The sequence below is a fragment of the Tetranychus urticae genome, chromosome 3, assembly GCF_039701765.1.
Source record: "Tetranychus urticae isolate SD_2017Ah chromosome 3, NJAU_TeUrti_SD_1.0, whole genome shotgun sequence".
NCBI classification, from domain to species: domain Eukaryota; kingdom Metazoa; phylum Arthropoda; class Arachnida; order Trombidiformes; family Tetranychidae; genus Tetranychus; species Tetranychus urticae.
Genome location: NC_142960.1, coordinates 5,946,408 through 5,959,553, shown reverse-complemented (window position 1 = coordinate 5,959,553; position 13,146 = coordinate 5,946,408). Strand labels below are relative to the sequence as shown.

Genomic DNA, 13,146 nt, shown 5'->3' with positions numbered 1-13,146 from the left:
TTTTGATAGTTGAGGTGCATCGATTTTCAAATTATTGTTTTCGAGCAATTATTAAACATTCAATCACTAGCCAATATCCGACTGCTTTCTTCCTCATCTCATGCCAATTTTAGATTCGTATTTTTGCAGCCTTCAAAATGAAGTTTTCGTCCCAACTTATAAGCTATTAACTTTCACACTACATTGAAGCATCTTACTTGATGAATGTTAAAGTCTGCAAATATTTACATGGGACAATATAAAGATAAACGGACAGAACAAAATTTACTTTTAAATCGAAAAAAAGAAACCGGAAAAAACATGAAAAGGTCTCGATTGAGATTGAAATTGTAGCAAAATCTGTGACCAAAGTAAACACTTTGATAAAGCTGTTTAACAGTTACGATTTACAATTGACATTGAGTGATTGACGATTAAAGGCAAGTCAATTTAATAGCATAAAATGACCAAATGATTGATAGAAGGAAAAAAGAGTAACAAAGAAGATGATAAAGTTAACTGAGGATGAAAATGCGAAGAGAAAGAAGATGAAGAAGAGGAAAGATTAAACAATCATTTAGTGTGTAACTTACCTTGTTTTTTATGTTCATTGTCTAATGTGTTTTATTCACAAGGTAAGGTGAGATGATTATCGTGATGAGAAGAACAGAGAAAAGGAAGAAGAAGAAGAAGAAAATACCTTTGACCGAATTTCGTTTTTTTTCTTCTTCTTTCATTTCATGTTACAAGATAATCAAATAATGTTAACCAAACTACATCAACTGTACATACTCTTTCAGTTTATCATTTCATTGATTATTCATTGACCGTTAATCTATTATCAAACCTTACCTTTCTCATGGTCAGTTGAATTTCAACTCTTCCTTTTCATGTAAAACTAATCAACCAATTGTCGGAATAAACTTGTTTCCATTTTTCCTTTTCTTTCCTCTTTCACTTTCCTTTCATGATTGAATATTTAACTTGCGTATCAATTTTATATCAACATTTAAAACTCAACTGGGACTGAGAATCATGAAAGGTAAAGGTACAATTTGATTAATTCAATCCATTATTGATCAGCAAGATCAATAGCGCAATGGAATAATTTTCAATTTTCATTTCTATTTTATGGTTGTTTGGTGTAAATTTAGTAAAGTTGAACAGTAATTGATGGGTTCACTTTTGTTGATCGCTTTCAATGAAATTGTCAAATGTTGAAGAAAAATTAAAATCTTTAATCAATCAAATGTTCATCTTTTTCCAGGTTGCTTGGCTTCGCGCTGATCCTGAAGTTACTTTGCTCACACTGGAAACGTCCATCATTGTTAAAGATAATAGATTACGTGTAACCAATGATATCAATAAACTTTGGTCTTTGCACATAAAAAATGTTACAGAAAACGATAGAGGAACTTACATGTGCGAAGTCAATTCAGAGCCAATGATTAGTAGAAAAGCATATTTAGATATTTTAGGTAAGTTTACAAAAAATTGATTTTCTTTTCAAATCTTTTCAAAAGCAATCTTTGAATGGTAAAATAATGTTCAACATTTTAAAGAAACAACAAAAGTTTCTCGTAATGTCACTCATAAATTTTCAATCCATTTTTTGTACTTTGAATGAAACGAACTCCAAATGAGAGAAAACTCAGATTGTTATAAACAAGCGTTCAACTTGCCTTCGAACTGTTTTCAAGACCATTTGGAAGAGCGATCGTGATTGAAGAAATATTTTGACGAGCAAAGGTCAATCCTGGAAATGATTTCCATAGATCTTTTGCTTCTCTTCTTTACACAATTTTCGAGTTTTTAAGATGCATCTTAAGTTTATCGAGCGTTGCATAAATGATCTGGAGATCAGTGCGAAGATAAGTCTAAAGATTTTCGTTTTTTTTCGATTTTGAAGGTTCAGTTCGATTGCATCTCTGATTTTAACAGTTAACAAGTTTGAACATAAGATTCAACTAACCATCGAAGCTGTTCATTTCTCAACTTGATGCAGTTGAATAACAAGTATGATTGACATTGATGGCTTGTCTTCATGAAGCTCAGTTGAAACTGTTATTTCATTGACGATACAAAATTGAATGGAGTGAAACATTTGCAAAAAAACAACAAAAAACAACACTTGGTTTGAGGTTTGTTTTATTCAATTGAGTAAATAAAAAAACTACAAAACTGATTCATATTGGTAAAAGATTGATTCCCCTGCAAGAGTGGAAACTCAAAAAACAAATAGTAAAAATGTTCGTGAGGAAAAACAAGAATTGAACAATAGTAATAATATTTCTGTTCGTTCACTCTGAATATTGGCAAAAATATTAATATGAAGCTACGAGAAGGGAAAAAAAGGCAAACAAGGTTGAGATGAAGAGGAAGCGCACAGTTAGCATCTACGATTCAACCAGCATATCAAGTGGAAAAGCACTGATGGAAGATGAAAAGATGGTGAAAATGAAAAAAAAGAAGAAGAAGAGAATAGAATAGTTTTTCCTTCTCTGAAAAGATGTTCAACAAAATGAAAGTGAATTAACTGATTCTTGAGGCAATTTGATGCTCGGTTGAGCACTTTTATGCCCGTTAACTTGTTTATTTTTCACTTGGTTTAATCATTAAATCTACGTTTTTTATTTCAAAGGCAAACTTGAACCTTTTTTTAAGCTCACAAATTGTTACTTTTTGTTCCTCTGTTCAATCCGTATTTGATTATTAATCAGTCAGGTTAAACATAGTTGAACAAGTAAACCTTTTAATTGTAAATTGTTCATCATTAACTTTCGCTTCCATTTCTGTAATCAATTTCAATAGTTGCCTTCATTGAATATTGAATAATATTTTTGCATTCTGCTAATGAGAGGAAAAACTTACTCTTTACTTGGATTCGACTTTTCTTGAGGGCAAAATGTTCAAAGTTTATTGATAATGTTTCCAGCAATTTAAATTAAGTGTCTTTATCATGTTGATGTTATTGTTATCACCTTTGTTGAGCCACTTGAATCCGTGATTTATTATCACGTTATTATTTGCATAACAAAAGCAATGTTTTAATTAGATTAATTAACATCAATTTCAACATTTTTCCATGAAAAGGATGTTCGACTTTGACAACACTTTTGATCGTTAAATTGCTTTTCTTACTGGGAACAGTCGAGTCAACTATCGATGAAAATTTTCTTGGTCTTACTTAAGTCTTGGACTTGACTTGGAGCTGCATTCAACTCGGTTGACTAAAGCCAAGAGGTGAACGTTTCTTGTGTGAATATCTTGGTTAATGGTTTTGTTAAACTTTGAGTCGATTTTTGTGTTTCATCTTTTCATTTGAAAGTTAATTTTCACTCTTCAAGTTGGCTGGTTAAACATGCGAGTTTATGAGAACAAATCTGACTGAACTTTTACCACAACTTTTTGCTGATCAATGAAAGACTGTAAATCAATTAAATCTGTAAACACATCCATCTGTATAATCATTGAAAGTTGAACATGAATTGCTTTTCCCATCTCCTGCTATTTGCGTTTCCCTCACTTTCCTAGCCAATTAACAGGAATGAAATTTTTTAATGAATCAGATAAGTTGCCCTGTGTTGTATCATGAATTTTGTATCAAACAATCTTTAAAATGGTTTTCAAGGGAAGAGAAAGTTGAATGTTTGGAGTGAACAAAAATGGGTGAAAAGAGATTCAGAAAAAAAATTCTGTATAAAGAGAAGCTTGAAAAGAAGTGAAAATATTTAAGGATATAAAGTCGAGTGATGAGCAAGATTGAACCAGCTGATTAGATTGATGAAACTGTTTAAAGACGATCAGTAAGAGTGAAATGAAGGGGTTCAAAGAGCTGATGATTATGATGAAATTGATAAGAAAATTCAAGCTTGAAGGAAACTCTATTCAGAATGAACAATTTTCATCTTTCCATTATTTTCAGTTTTCTTGTGTTTTGGGGTTAAAAAAAGGACTTTAAATTTTCTCTAATCCACCAATTTAAAGCTATAAAAAACATGTTTCCATCTGAATGGGGAAATAAAGTTTCGTTAACTTGAATCATTATCAATCTGATCAATTCAATCTCAATTTAACCTTTAATGATCGAACCTGAAATGCAACTTTGCAAATGAATAAATAAACTTAAATCCTTTTCCAATGACAGTCGAACCCTTTTTTGCACATTAATATTTTCACTCTCATTTGGATGATAATTTCATCTGATTATCTTGAAATGATGAATCTTGTTGCATCAACATGAATAGTCACAGTAAATGTGATGCGAATTGTAATCGAAAGTTGATCTTGAAAAGTGTATCAAGACTCTTAACATGTTTACCTTTCATCTTCATTTACTGTTCATCTTATTCATTTCAAGAATCGTTTTAATTCCACTTTTATTCACAGAATCTGAAAAAGTAAAAATTGATTTTCAAGTTTACAATTCCCGCGAGCTTAAATCATAATAAAGATTAATCTATCCAATAGTAAGCAATTATTTTTGGTGTAACTTGCCTTTTGTACAAGTCGAAACGTGAAGGAAATTGTTTTATCAAATTCAACTGTAAAAGTCATAGATTAGGTTAGATCAGGTTAGCTTAGAGACAAACTTGTGACTCTTGATTATCACTTGGAGAAGCACTTTTGCACTCCTAGAATTTAATTTTCCCTCCCAGTTACACTCCCAGTATATTATTAAGATACTTTATCATTATCATTAGATTAGCATTGGGTAAAAGTAGCAGGGAGTGCAACTGGAAGAGTCAAAAAAAGAGTCCCAAATCGAGATGATATTCCAAGTCACGCTAAAACTCAATTTTGGTCAATAAACATGCTACTGAATAACTTCATCTCAATAGTTTGCTCAATCAAATTTATGAGCAGAAAATCAGAGAAAAAACTTTTTTCCAAATAACATTCACTCCCAGGCAACTTGAACGATAATTTTTTAATGCAAATGAACATTCATCTGCATCAGTTGAAATCACCATGTATTTAGAAGAAAAAAATCAAATTCTTAGTCTTCACTTAATCTTATAAAGTTATTATGTTGAAACATTATCAATAGCGAAATCCCCTTGACTGGAAGGATAATGAGATGAGAGGAAATAGCAAAATAAAATGGATCGATTCTAATGACAATCAAGTTTCTTGGTTTATCATGAAAATCAGTGATAAATAATCAAATGATAATCAAAGTTTCAAATGTTGAGTTTGGGTTAATGATGAAACTGAAAACTGTGTCGAGTGAGTCACTTGCTGGGAGTGAAATGTGATAACCAGTCAATTGTATCAATCAATCGTTCAATTGTTTTAGCATTTAGGAAAGCTTTTACAAGATTTAAAGCCATATCCGAGTGATTTTGCAAAAAGCAATTCAAGTTGTTGAGTTGAAACTAATAGCGAATCACTGGGAGTGAAGAGTGAAATGATATAAAGCTAGTAAAAAGGTTGACATTAAAAATGATATAGATTTAGATATTAAAAGATAATAACAATTGATCGAGACAAATGTTTTTGATTTAGGCGTTTTTGTGTGTGTTGAAGAGCAGTAAAATGTTTAACTTTTTAAAGTTGAGTTTGTATGATGAAAGAGGCGAAACGAAATTTTCGAGTTTTTCTTGTTTTCTTTTTCAGCTCTTGTTTGTTGGTGTTCCAAATCATTAACCATGTATATAATTGACAATCTAGATTACTTGTTATTGATTAAAGATTTGCTGGTGAAAAAAGTTAGTCAATTCAATGTTTAAACTAAAAAGATTGACAAGTTACTTGAAGCATTCATTTGTCAGTTAAATGATAATATAAAATGTCAACAATCAGCTAAATGTTGCCAACTTTTTCTCGTTCAACTTTTTTTTCTCTGTTTTTACTTTTCATCTTTTTACTCTTTTTTTTCTCGTTCATACACAACAGAACTTTTGGGTTGCATTTACACGGAAAATTTTTCCTTCTTTCCTTTGAAATGATTAATGAAACTTTGTTATTTAATCAAGAGTGAATTTCACTTCTTACCTGAGTTATAAGTTTACTTGTTTGTGATATTTACTGTGTTATTGTTTCCCTTTGCGGACAATTACCTTTTAATGGGACAAATTTTTCAAATGTCGTTTCTCTCCATTCAAACAGCCAACTGAGATAATTTGTTGAGTATTAAATTTGATTTGTAATTAAGTTCAATGACTTTAACCTTTTCGTTCAACAGCAATTCCATGTCGATCTATTTCTCAAGTAAAACAATAGCTTTAAATGTGGAGTTAAGAGATAAGACGAAACCATTCAAATGCCTGAAAGTTTTGTTCAAATCCTAAGTTTGTGAGTTTGTTGTGTCAAAGATGAGCTAAGTCGGCTAAGACAGAGTTAAGTCTTATGTGATCTAAAACTATGCATTCAATGGCTTTCATCATTGACGAAGTTTCAAATAGCTTTTCAACTCTTTTCGTTGTTGCAAATGTTGATTGCTATCATGAAATTGCATAAATGAATTCAAAGAATTGAAATTAATTTGAACTCTTTTTTGTTTACTCAATTATTTCAGTTGATTCAATAACATTGAACTGATATGCAACTTGAAGTCTGTTTTGTTGCTCATTCATGCTCATCATTGTTTCTCGTTCCTCTCTGCCAAATAAAAGTACAACATTTTATTAACCATAAAAATGTAAACCTTTTTCCATTCTTTTGTTTCAATTCAGATTTGAAGATAAAATATTTACATGAAAATGGTTTATTAACCAAGACATGGAAAAAGCATCCAACAGTTGAACATTATTAATTACCATTAAAGATGAAATACTTTTGAAAAATAATGTTTCTGTTTGAAAAAGGCAAAACAATTGAAAATCATTAATCTAGTTTAAAAGTTGATTAAAAGACACTTTTCCCACTCACAGTTCCACCTTCAATCGTTGATAATGAAACAAGTTCAGATACAGTTTTGGACGAACGAAGTAAACTATCTTTACATTGTAAAGCCAACGGCTATCCAACTCCAGTGATAATATGGAGACGTGAAGATGGCAAAAACTTAAGCACTGGATTCATCGGTGGTAAGTCGAGTTTCCATTTTTTCAGAAAAATTCATTTCCATTTCCAACTGATAACTTTAAATACATGGCTGAACAAAGTGAATCTCAAAAATTTTCAAAGTTACAATTCTTCTCAAATCAAGAGCAGTGTAAATAATGCAGACAAACAGACTGTTGGAGTTACTGATCAGACTGGGAGTGAAAACTGGGAATAAAGATTAATGATTGAAAGATTTTCTCTCTTCTTAAACATTCTTTCAAATTTCAATATGAATTTGTTCAACATGAAAAGTACAACTGTTTTTGAGGTGCAAAAAGAGCGTCAGAAAAGATGATAAAATAGATGAAACATTCAGCTCAAGATAATTAATTATAATTAGCTTCAAGTACTTTGTCAAAGACAATTTTTCTTGCCTCTCAATGTTTATCTCTAACAGTCATCATCCATTTACAATTGAAAAAACTGAACAGACAAAATCTTATTATTTTTGTTACTTTTGTTTTCTCATTACAATTATCATAATTTTTCATGGGAATCGTTTTCACTGTTCAAGCTTGCAAGGGCAAAGAAAAAAGCTTCACTCTAATTGATAATGATAATAATGTTATTGTAATCATGAAATAATTCCTTAAACCATATTAAAATTCATTTTTACCCAATTTTTTTCTTCTTTCCTCTTCAAGAATTGCTTCAAATGCCTTCCTAATCTTATAATTGCCATTATAATTAACATTATTACAATTATCATTACCATTGGTGTTAAACCTTTTTGCTTTTTTCTCTGGAAAATTGTTTTCCTTTTTTTCCCTCCAAAGTTCCGTTTCTAATAAAGTTAGTCAAGTTGAGAAGAAACTTTGAAAATTCAATATTCCTCAAAGTTTTCATTTGGAGCTTGTAATTGAATCATTTTCCGATGCTTGACTAATTCAACTTATCCAATCATTTGTATGAACAAGAAACAAATGCAAAGATTCAGAATTGTTTTGGCTCCAGTCTTAAGACTGTGTTATAACAAAAACGAAATGAATAAACGTGTGAAAAGTCATTGAAAGGAAAAGAAGATTTTGTTTTGAGCTCAAGTGCAATGGTTTTAACAGAAATTGTTGAGATTTTTATGAATTTTAAAGGATCGCTCAAACTTTGTAATGTCTTTCTTCATGAAGATAAAGTTTTCATCTGATACCGATTAATGCATTTTGCTTTTTATTTGCAGCATCCAAAGTGGAAGGTGAATATTTAAATATAAGTCAAGTAACTCGAGATGATATGGGAGCTTACCTTTGTATTGCCTCTAACGGTGTTTTACCTTCGAGAAGTAAACGAATTTTCGTCCAAGTTAATTGTAAGTAACTTTTGATGTAACTCTTTGAAACAAGTTTGCTCTAAATATGAGCTTTGGTTATGAAAAGGCAAAAAAGTTTGTAAAAACTTTCCATTGCTTTACAGAATCGAATCTGTGAAAAAGAAAAATTCAAAACGAAATAAGATCAAACAAAATAATCAAATTTAATAGTATTCTGATCTACTAGACTTGATTCAAAGAAAGGAACAATTAAACTCTCTAATTGTCGAATTTGATTTAGCTTCAAGTCTTCAGGTTTTCTTATTGTTATTAGTGATTCATTAAGATGCTGTTGATGGGAATGATTATGCTTCAATGGTCAGATAATAAATTGTTTTGGGAAAAGGTCAATTTTTTGTGTATTCAGTTTATGTTTTGAGTCAAGGAAGAGAAAGAAAAAAGTGAAAGGAAGAAAAAAAGTTCTGACATTTGGTTTCTTCTTTTGGAAAGAAGCCCAAGATTACCTAGAAAACAGGGTTATAGGTTTGGATAAAGTTCTGAGTAAATAAAGTATAGTTGATAAAGTTGATAACATTCATTGAATAAGAAGCAGAGATAAAAGATGGACACCAAGAAGATCGAAAGACTTGCCTTTTTGAAACAAAAAAACAAACTGAAAGGATTGGACGAAACGAAGAAAGAAAAAGATGATGAAAAGAGGATAAAGTAAAGATGGAATCACGAGAGTTTTGGGAATTGAATTAGTACCAATCAGTGATTTAAAGAGTTGAAATACATGATGAAAATGATGAAAATGATGAAGACTATTCAAGAAGCTTTTCCTTTGAGAGATTCAATTTCATCTTTTCTTCTCTCCTTAAACTGCTCAACTTTTGAACATTTTCATTGATCATCATCACACCGATCATCATTATAATCGTCATCTCATATAACATCAACACCTTTATTTTATTGTTTACTTTCATTTCGTTATTGCCAGTGAAGACCTTTTATCACCTCTAAATAGCTTTATATTGTTATTGGCTTCAACTTTGCCATTGAAGGAACTTTAATTTTTATCCTTTAGTCCACTTGGTCAGCAATTACAGAAAGCTAATTGTATTGTTAGTTCATTGTGATTCCATTTGAGTTTTCGTCAAACATTTTCTTAATCAAATTCGCACTTTATTCCTTGATTGTTACAATTGTTTCCTCAATTTGCAAAGAAGATTGATTTGCTTGTTAAAGAAATTAATTTAGTTTTCTATCAAAAATTAAACATTATTTAAATATGAATCACAGTTACTCGAAGATACAAATGGAAAGTGTTTATTGAAGGAAAGCAAATACAGGGTTCCTACGCTATTTTGGAACGAATGAAAATGATCATAATTTTAGAATCAGTAATAATTGAAGAATAATTTCTTAATAAAATGAAAATTTAACTTTGGGTGATCAGTTCTGTTGTGATTCAAATTGTTTTCTCGCAATTTTGATGCACATTTTTGCTCTTTTATAAAAAAATCGGTGACACTTTCGGGCTCTTCCATTTTCGATCACTTTGAAAAATTCTTTGAAATGAAAGAGTGAATTCATAAATTGGGCTTAATTTTTTTACCTCAGCAATAATGATCGATTTTTTGAGCTCAAATGATCTTGAAGGCCGATTTACTTTACATCTTAGTTGAGTTAATTGATTAGCTAATTGTTTATTGAGGTAAACAATCGAAATTCAGATTTATGGCCATTTTTCAGAATAAATTACATAACTCTTTCAATACTTGGTTAAAGATTAAAAACTTAGTATCAGCATAATGCTCAAAAACCATTTAAACAGTTTACGAAAAATCTGCTTAGAAAAATAAGCGGTTCAAAAGTTATTAAGAATTTTCTGCGTTCCAAAATAGCGTAGGAACCCTGTATAATATTGAAAGCAATTTTGTAATATTAACTTAGCATAAGTAAATAACTTGGAGCATAAATTGTGCTTTAAGTTTTACTGAATGACACTAATTTCAGTCAAGTTTGTTTTGTGCTTTTGCGATAGAAGCAAATTTCAACTAAAGCTTGAATCGCTTCTCACGCCATTTCTTTTACTGTTCTGGAGTCTGTTGATCGAAGAAAGTATTTCAAGCTTTAAAGATGGAATGGTAATGAAGAAACGTCAAGTTTCATTGTCAAATTGAGGGAACTGCAAACACTATAATCGCAATTGTCTGAATAAACTGTAACATTCGGACATAAGTTGATGAGATTCTTAAAACTCCTGCATGGCATTGAAACTTTGTGTACATTTTTGTTCATAAGTTTCCAAATTCTGCTGCAATTATTCGATGAACTGAATGCTACTTTAATGATTGCCAATTTGACTAACTTCTTTTGGTGTTGCTTGAACTCTTCGCTCGATAGTTATTCATTATTCAATCACAAAGTCCGAAGTAGAGCAAGAAGAAAATCTTTATACCAACTGCCGACTGTTGGACTTCGATTTTAAGATGAAATAACTCAGATTTCGCCTTCTAGAAGTTAATATGATAATGTTCAATAACTTATCTGAAAGTAAATGTGAATTTTGATGAAAACTTTTAAATAAACTTTTCTAGTTGCCACTGAAAAATGAAAGTTGTGAGCTGTTTTTGCTGCAGAATTTGAACCATTTTTTCCATAGTTATTCATACTGATTTGAATGTTTAAATTGTGTTTAAATGTTCAAGAAATTGTTGGTTCTACTTTTGTTGTTGGAGGAAAGGCTTAATGTGTTATCATGATAAAGATGAAGATGATTATGCTGGGAATGATGAGAAGGGAAAAAAGTAAACGAAATTTTGAGGCAACAAAATGGCTTTTCCTCACTTCGCATAATATCAAGTGATGCGCTGATGATAGAGGCAACAATTTAAACCTGTGGTTTTGTAAGCAATCTTAAGCAGATTATCATGAGATCCCATGAGAAGAACAGCTCAAGATGAGGTGAAGAGGAGAAGAAGAAAAAAGCTGGAAAAAAGATGAACAATAATCCATATCCATAGCGTAACAACTAACATTACTCTTTACTTTGCCATTCAACTCTTTCCAATGCAAATCCTTAAGAATCTTGCATCGTCAAAAATACCAGAAAATCGTGTTATCGACTTTACCCGATTCCAATTGTCGACCAACTAGTTCTAACAATAGCCCTCTTCATATACCAGTCAACTCTTATGACCACTTTGCTCGATCAATGGAGACAATCCGTAATTTGAAACTAAACTCATGTTCAAAGCTGGAAATTTTGTTTAAAACTTTTCTTCCTTTCCATTGATTGTTTGATGAAAGTTGCAATAAAAGCTGCAGTTGGATCTCATTCATTCATCTTAAATTTATTGAACCTTGCAAATGAATAGAAGAAGAAAATGGAAATTATTCAGAATATTGAATCAATTACAAGACTGAAAGATTGATTTAAACTCTAACCTTTCTTGTTAACCCTCAATCTATTTATTTGTGTTTTCCAACCTTCACCTTGCACCCAATATCAGTTTTGAAATGCTTTCCATCCCAAGGATAATGTAATATTTGCTGTTTCCAATTATTTGTCTTTTCTGGACTTTCTTTTGGCACAACTTTTCCTCACTTTACAAACTCGATTGATGCTGTTGATGCAATTGGTGTTAGTTGAAGCATCACGATTGTATGGCAACAATTTGGCCACAATTTTGATAAACAAAATTGAAACACTTTTTGGTCAAGTAAAAGGTTCATTGGAATGAAAAATTTTTTTCCTCTCGTTTCTCTGTGGAAACTAGAGAAGCGAAAAGGTTAATCATGTAACCAGGGAAAATAACTAGATATCAGAATAGAAGATAATTTGACCACAAGAATTGACAGATGAACACGAAAATTGAATGAAAGTCGAAATTGAAAAATGAATGAAACTTGTTCTCTCTTCTTCTCAACTCTTTTATTTATTCATCAGATTTGACCCATTCTGCTGATCAACGATCGACTTGCTCTTTCCACTGAATTGAGCTGGAAAAGATGGAAAAGGAAAATGAGTTTAACATGTTACATGAAGAGAGGAAATTGAAGATAAGATGATTTGTTTTTGCCTCAAAGACAAAGGTGTATGAATCTCTAGTCTTGAAACATTTTTACCTTTTCTCTTCTTTCCTTTCCTTTCCTTCTGTTTCTTCATCTTGTTTCAACCATCTTTTACTTTCCATTCAAACTCATCCAGAAGTTATTATTGAATTGTATAGATAAAGTGATATGATGAAGAAAAAGAAAAAGAACTTCTCTGGCGTGATATGAATTTTAATCAATTTTCTTCTAAAGAACGATCCCAAAGATTCTGTTGATGATAAAAATGATGAAGATACTTTGATGATTGGTGAAATATTTTCTCCCCTTTAGATGTTAATATAGAGTGAGAAATGAACATGAGTCTGGAATTTGGTTGAGCACAACAAAGTTGAAAGTTTAATCGGTTGATATCGATGAGGCAAAAAGAAGCAGAAAAGTAATTACAAACATAAAAGCCATTGAGTCTGCATCAATTGATATTAAACAGTTTAACAGTTTGGGAGTCAGTTTCAATTTACAATCAAAATAAACTCCAAAAAATGAAGTAAATCTGTTCGAAACAAGACTTCAGTGAAAACTTTTATTCCACAACTTTTACTCGATAGCTAAGTTCATCTAATTACCGAATGATATAAAGAATAAACAATCAAAATCAAAGTGACAGTCAATTTAATACTTTGTGTTAAAAAGTTTTATTTTACTTTTCATGCTTTGATAAGTTACAGGTCAGTTTAGAATGATTTTGAAAATAAAGTTTTTCGAAATTCATTGTCTTTACAATCGAGCTCAGAGTTTCGAGTTTACAGATTTTC

General features: G+C 30.9%; 1 protein-coding gene across 2 annotated transcripts in view; it reads left to right on the top strand.

Moving 5' to 3' along the window:
* LOC107371692 (lachesin-like) overlaps window positions 1–13,146 on the top strand; it is a 45,811-nt gene that overhangs the window by 8,800 nt on the left and 23,865 nt on the right. For both annotated transcript variants that reach the window (XM_015939837.3, XM_015939838.3), the window contains exons 3-5: window positions 1,247–1,457; window positions 6,855–7,010; window positions 8,204–8,332. In XM_015939837.3, the coding sequence (XP_015795323.2) occupies window positions 1,247–1,457; window positions 6,855–7,010; window positions 8,204–8,332 (496 nt within the window). The remainder of the gene's footprint in view (window positions 1–1,246; window positions 1,458–6,854; window positions 7,011–8,203; window positions 8,333–13,146) is intronic.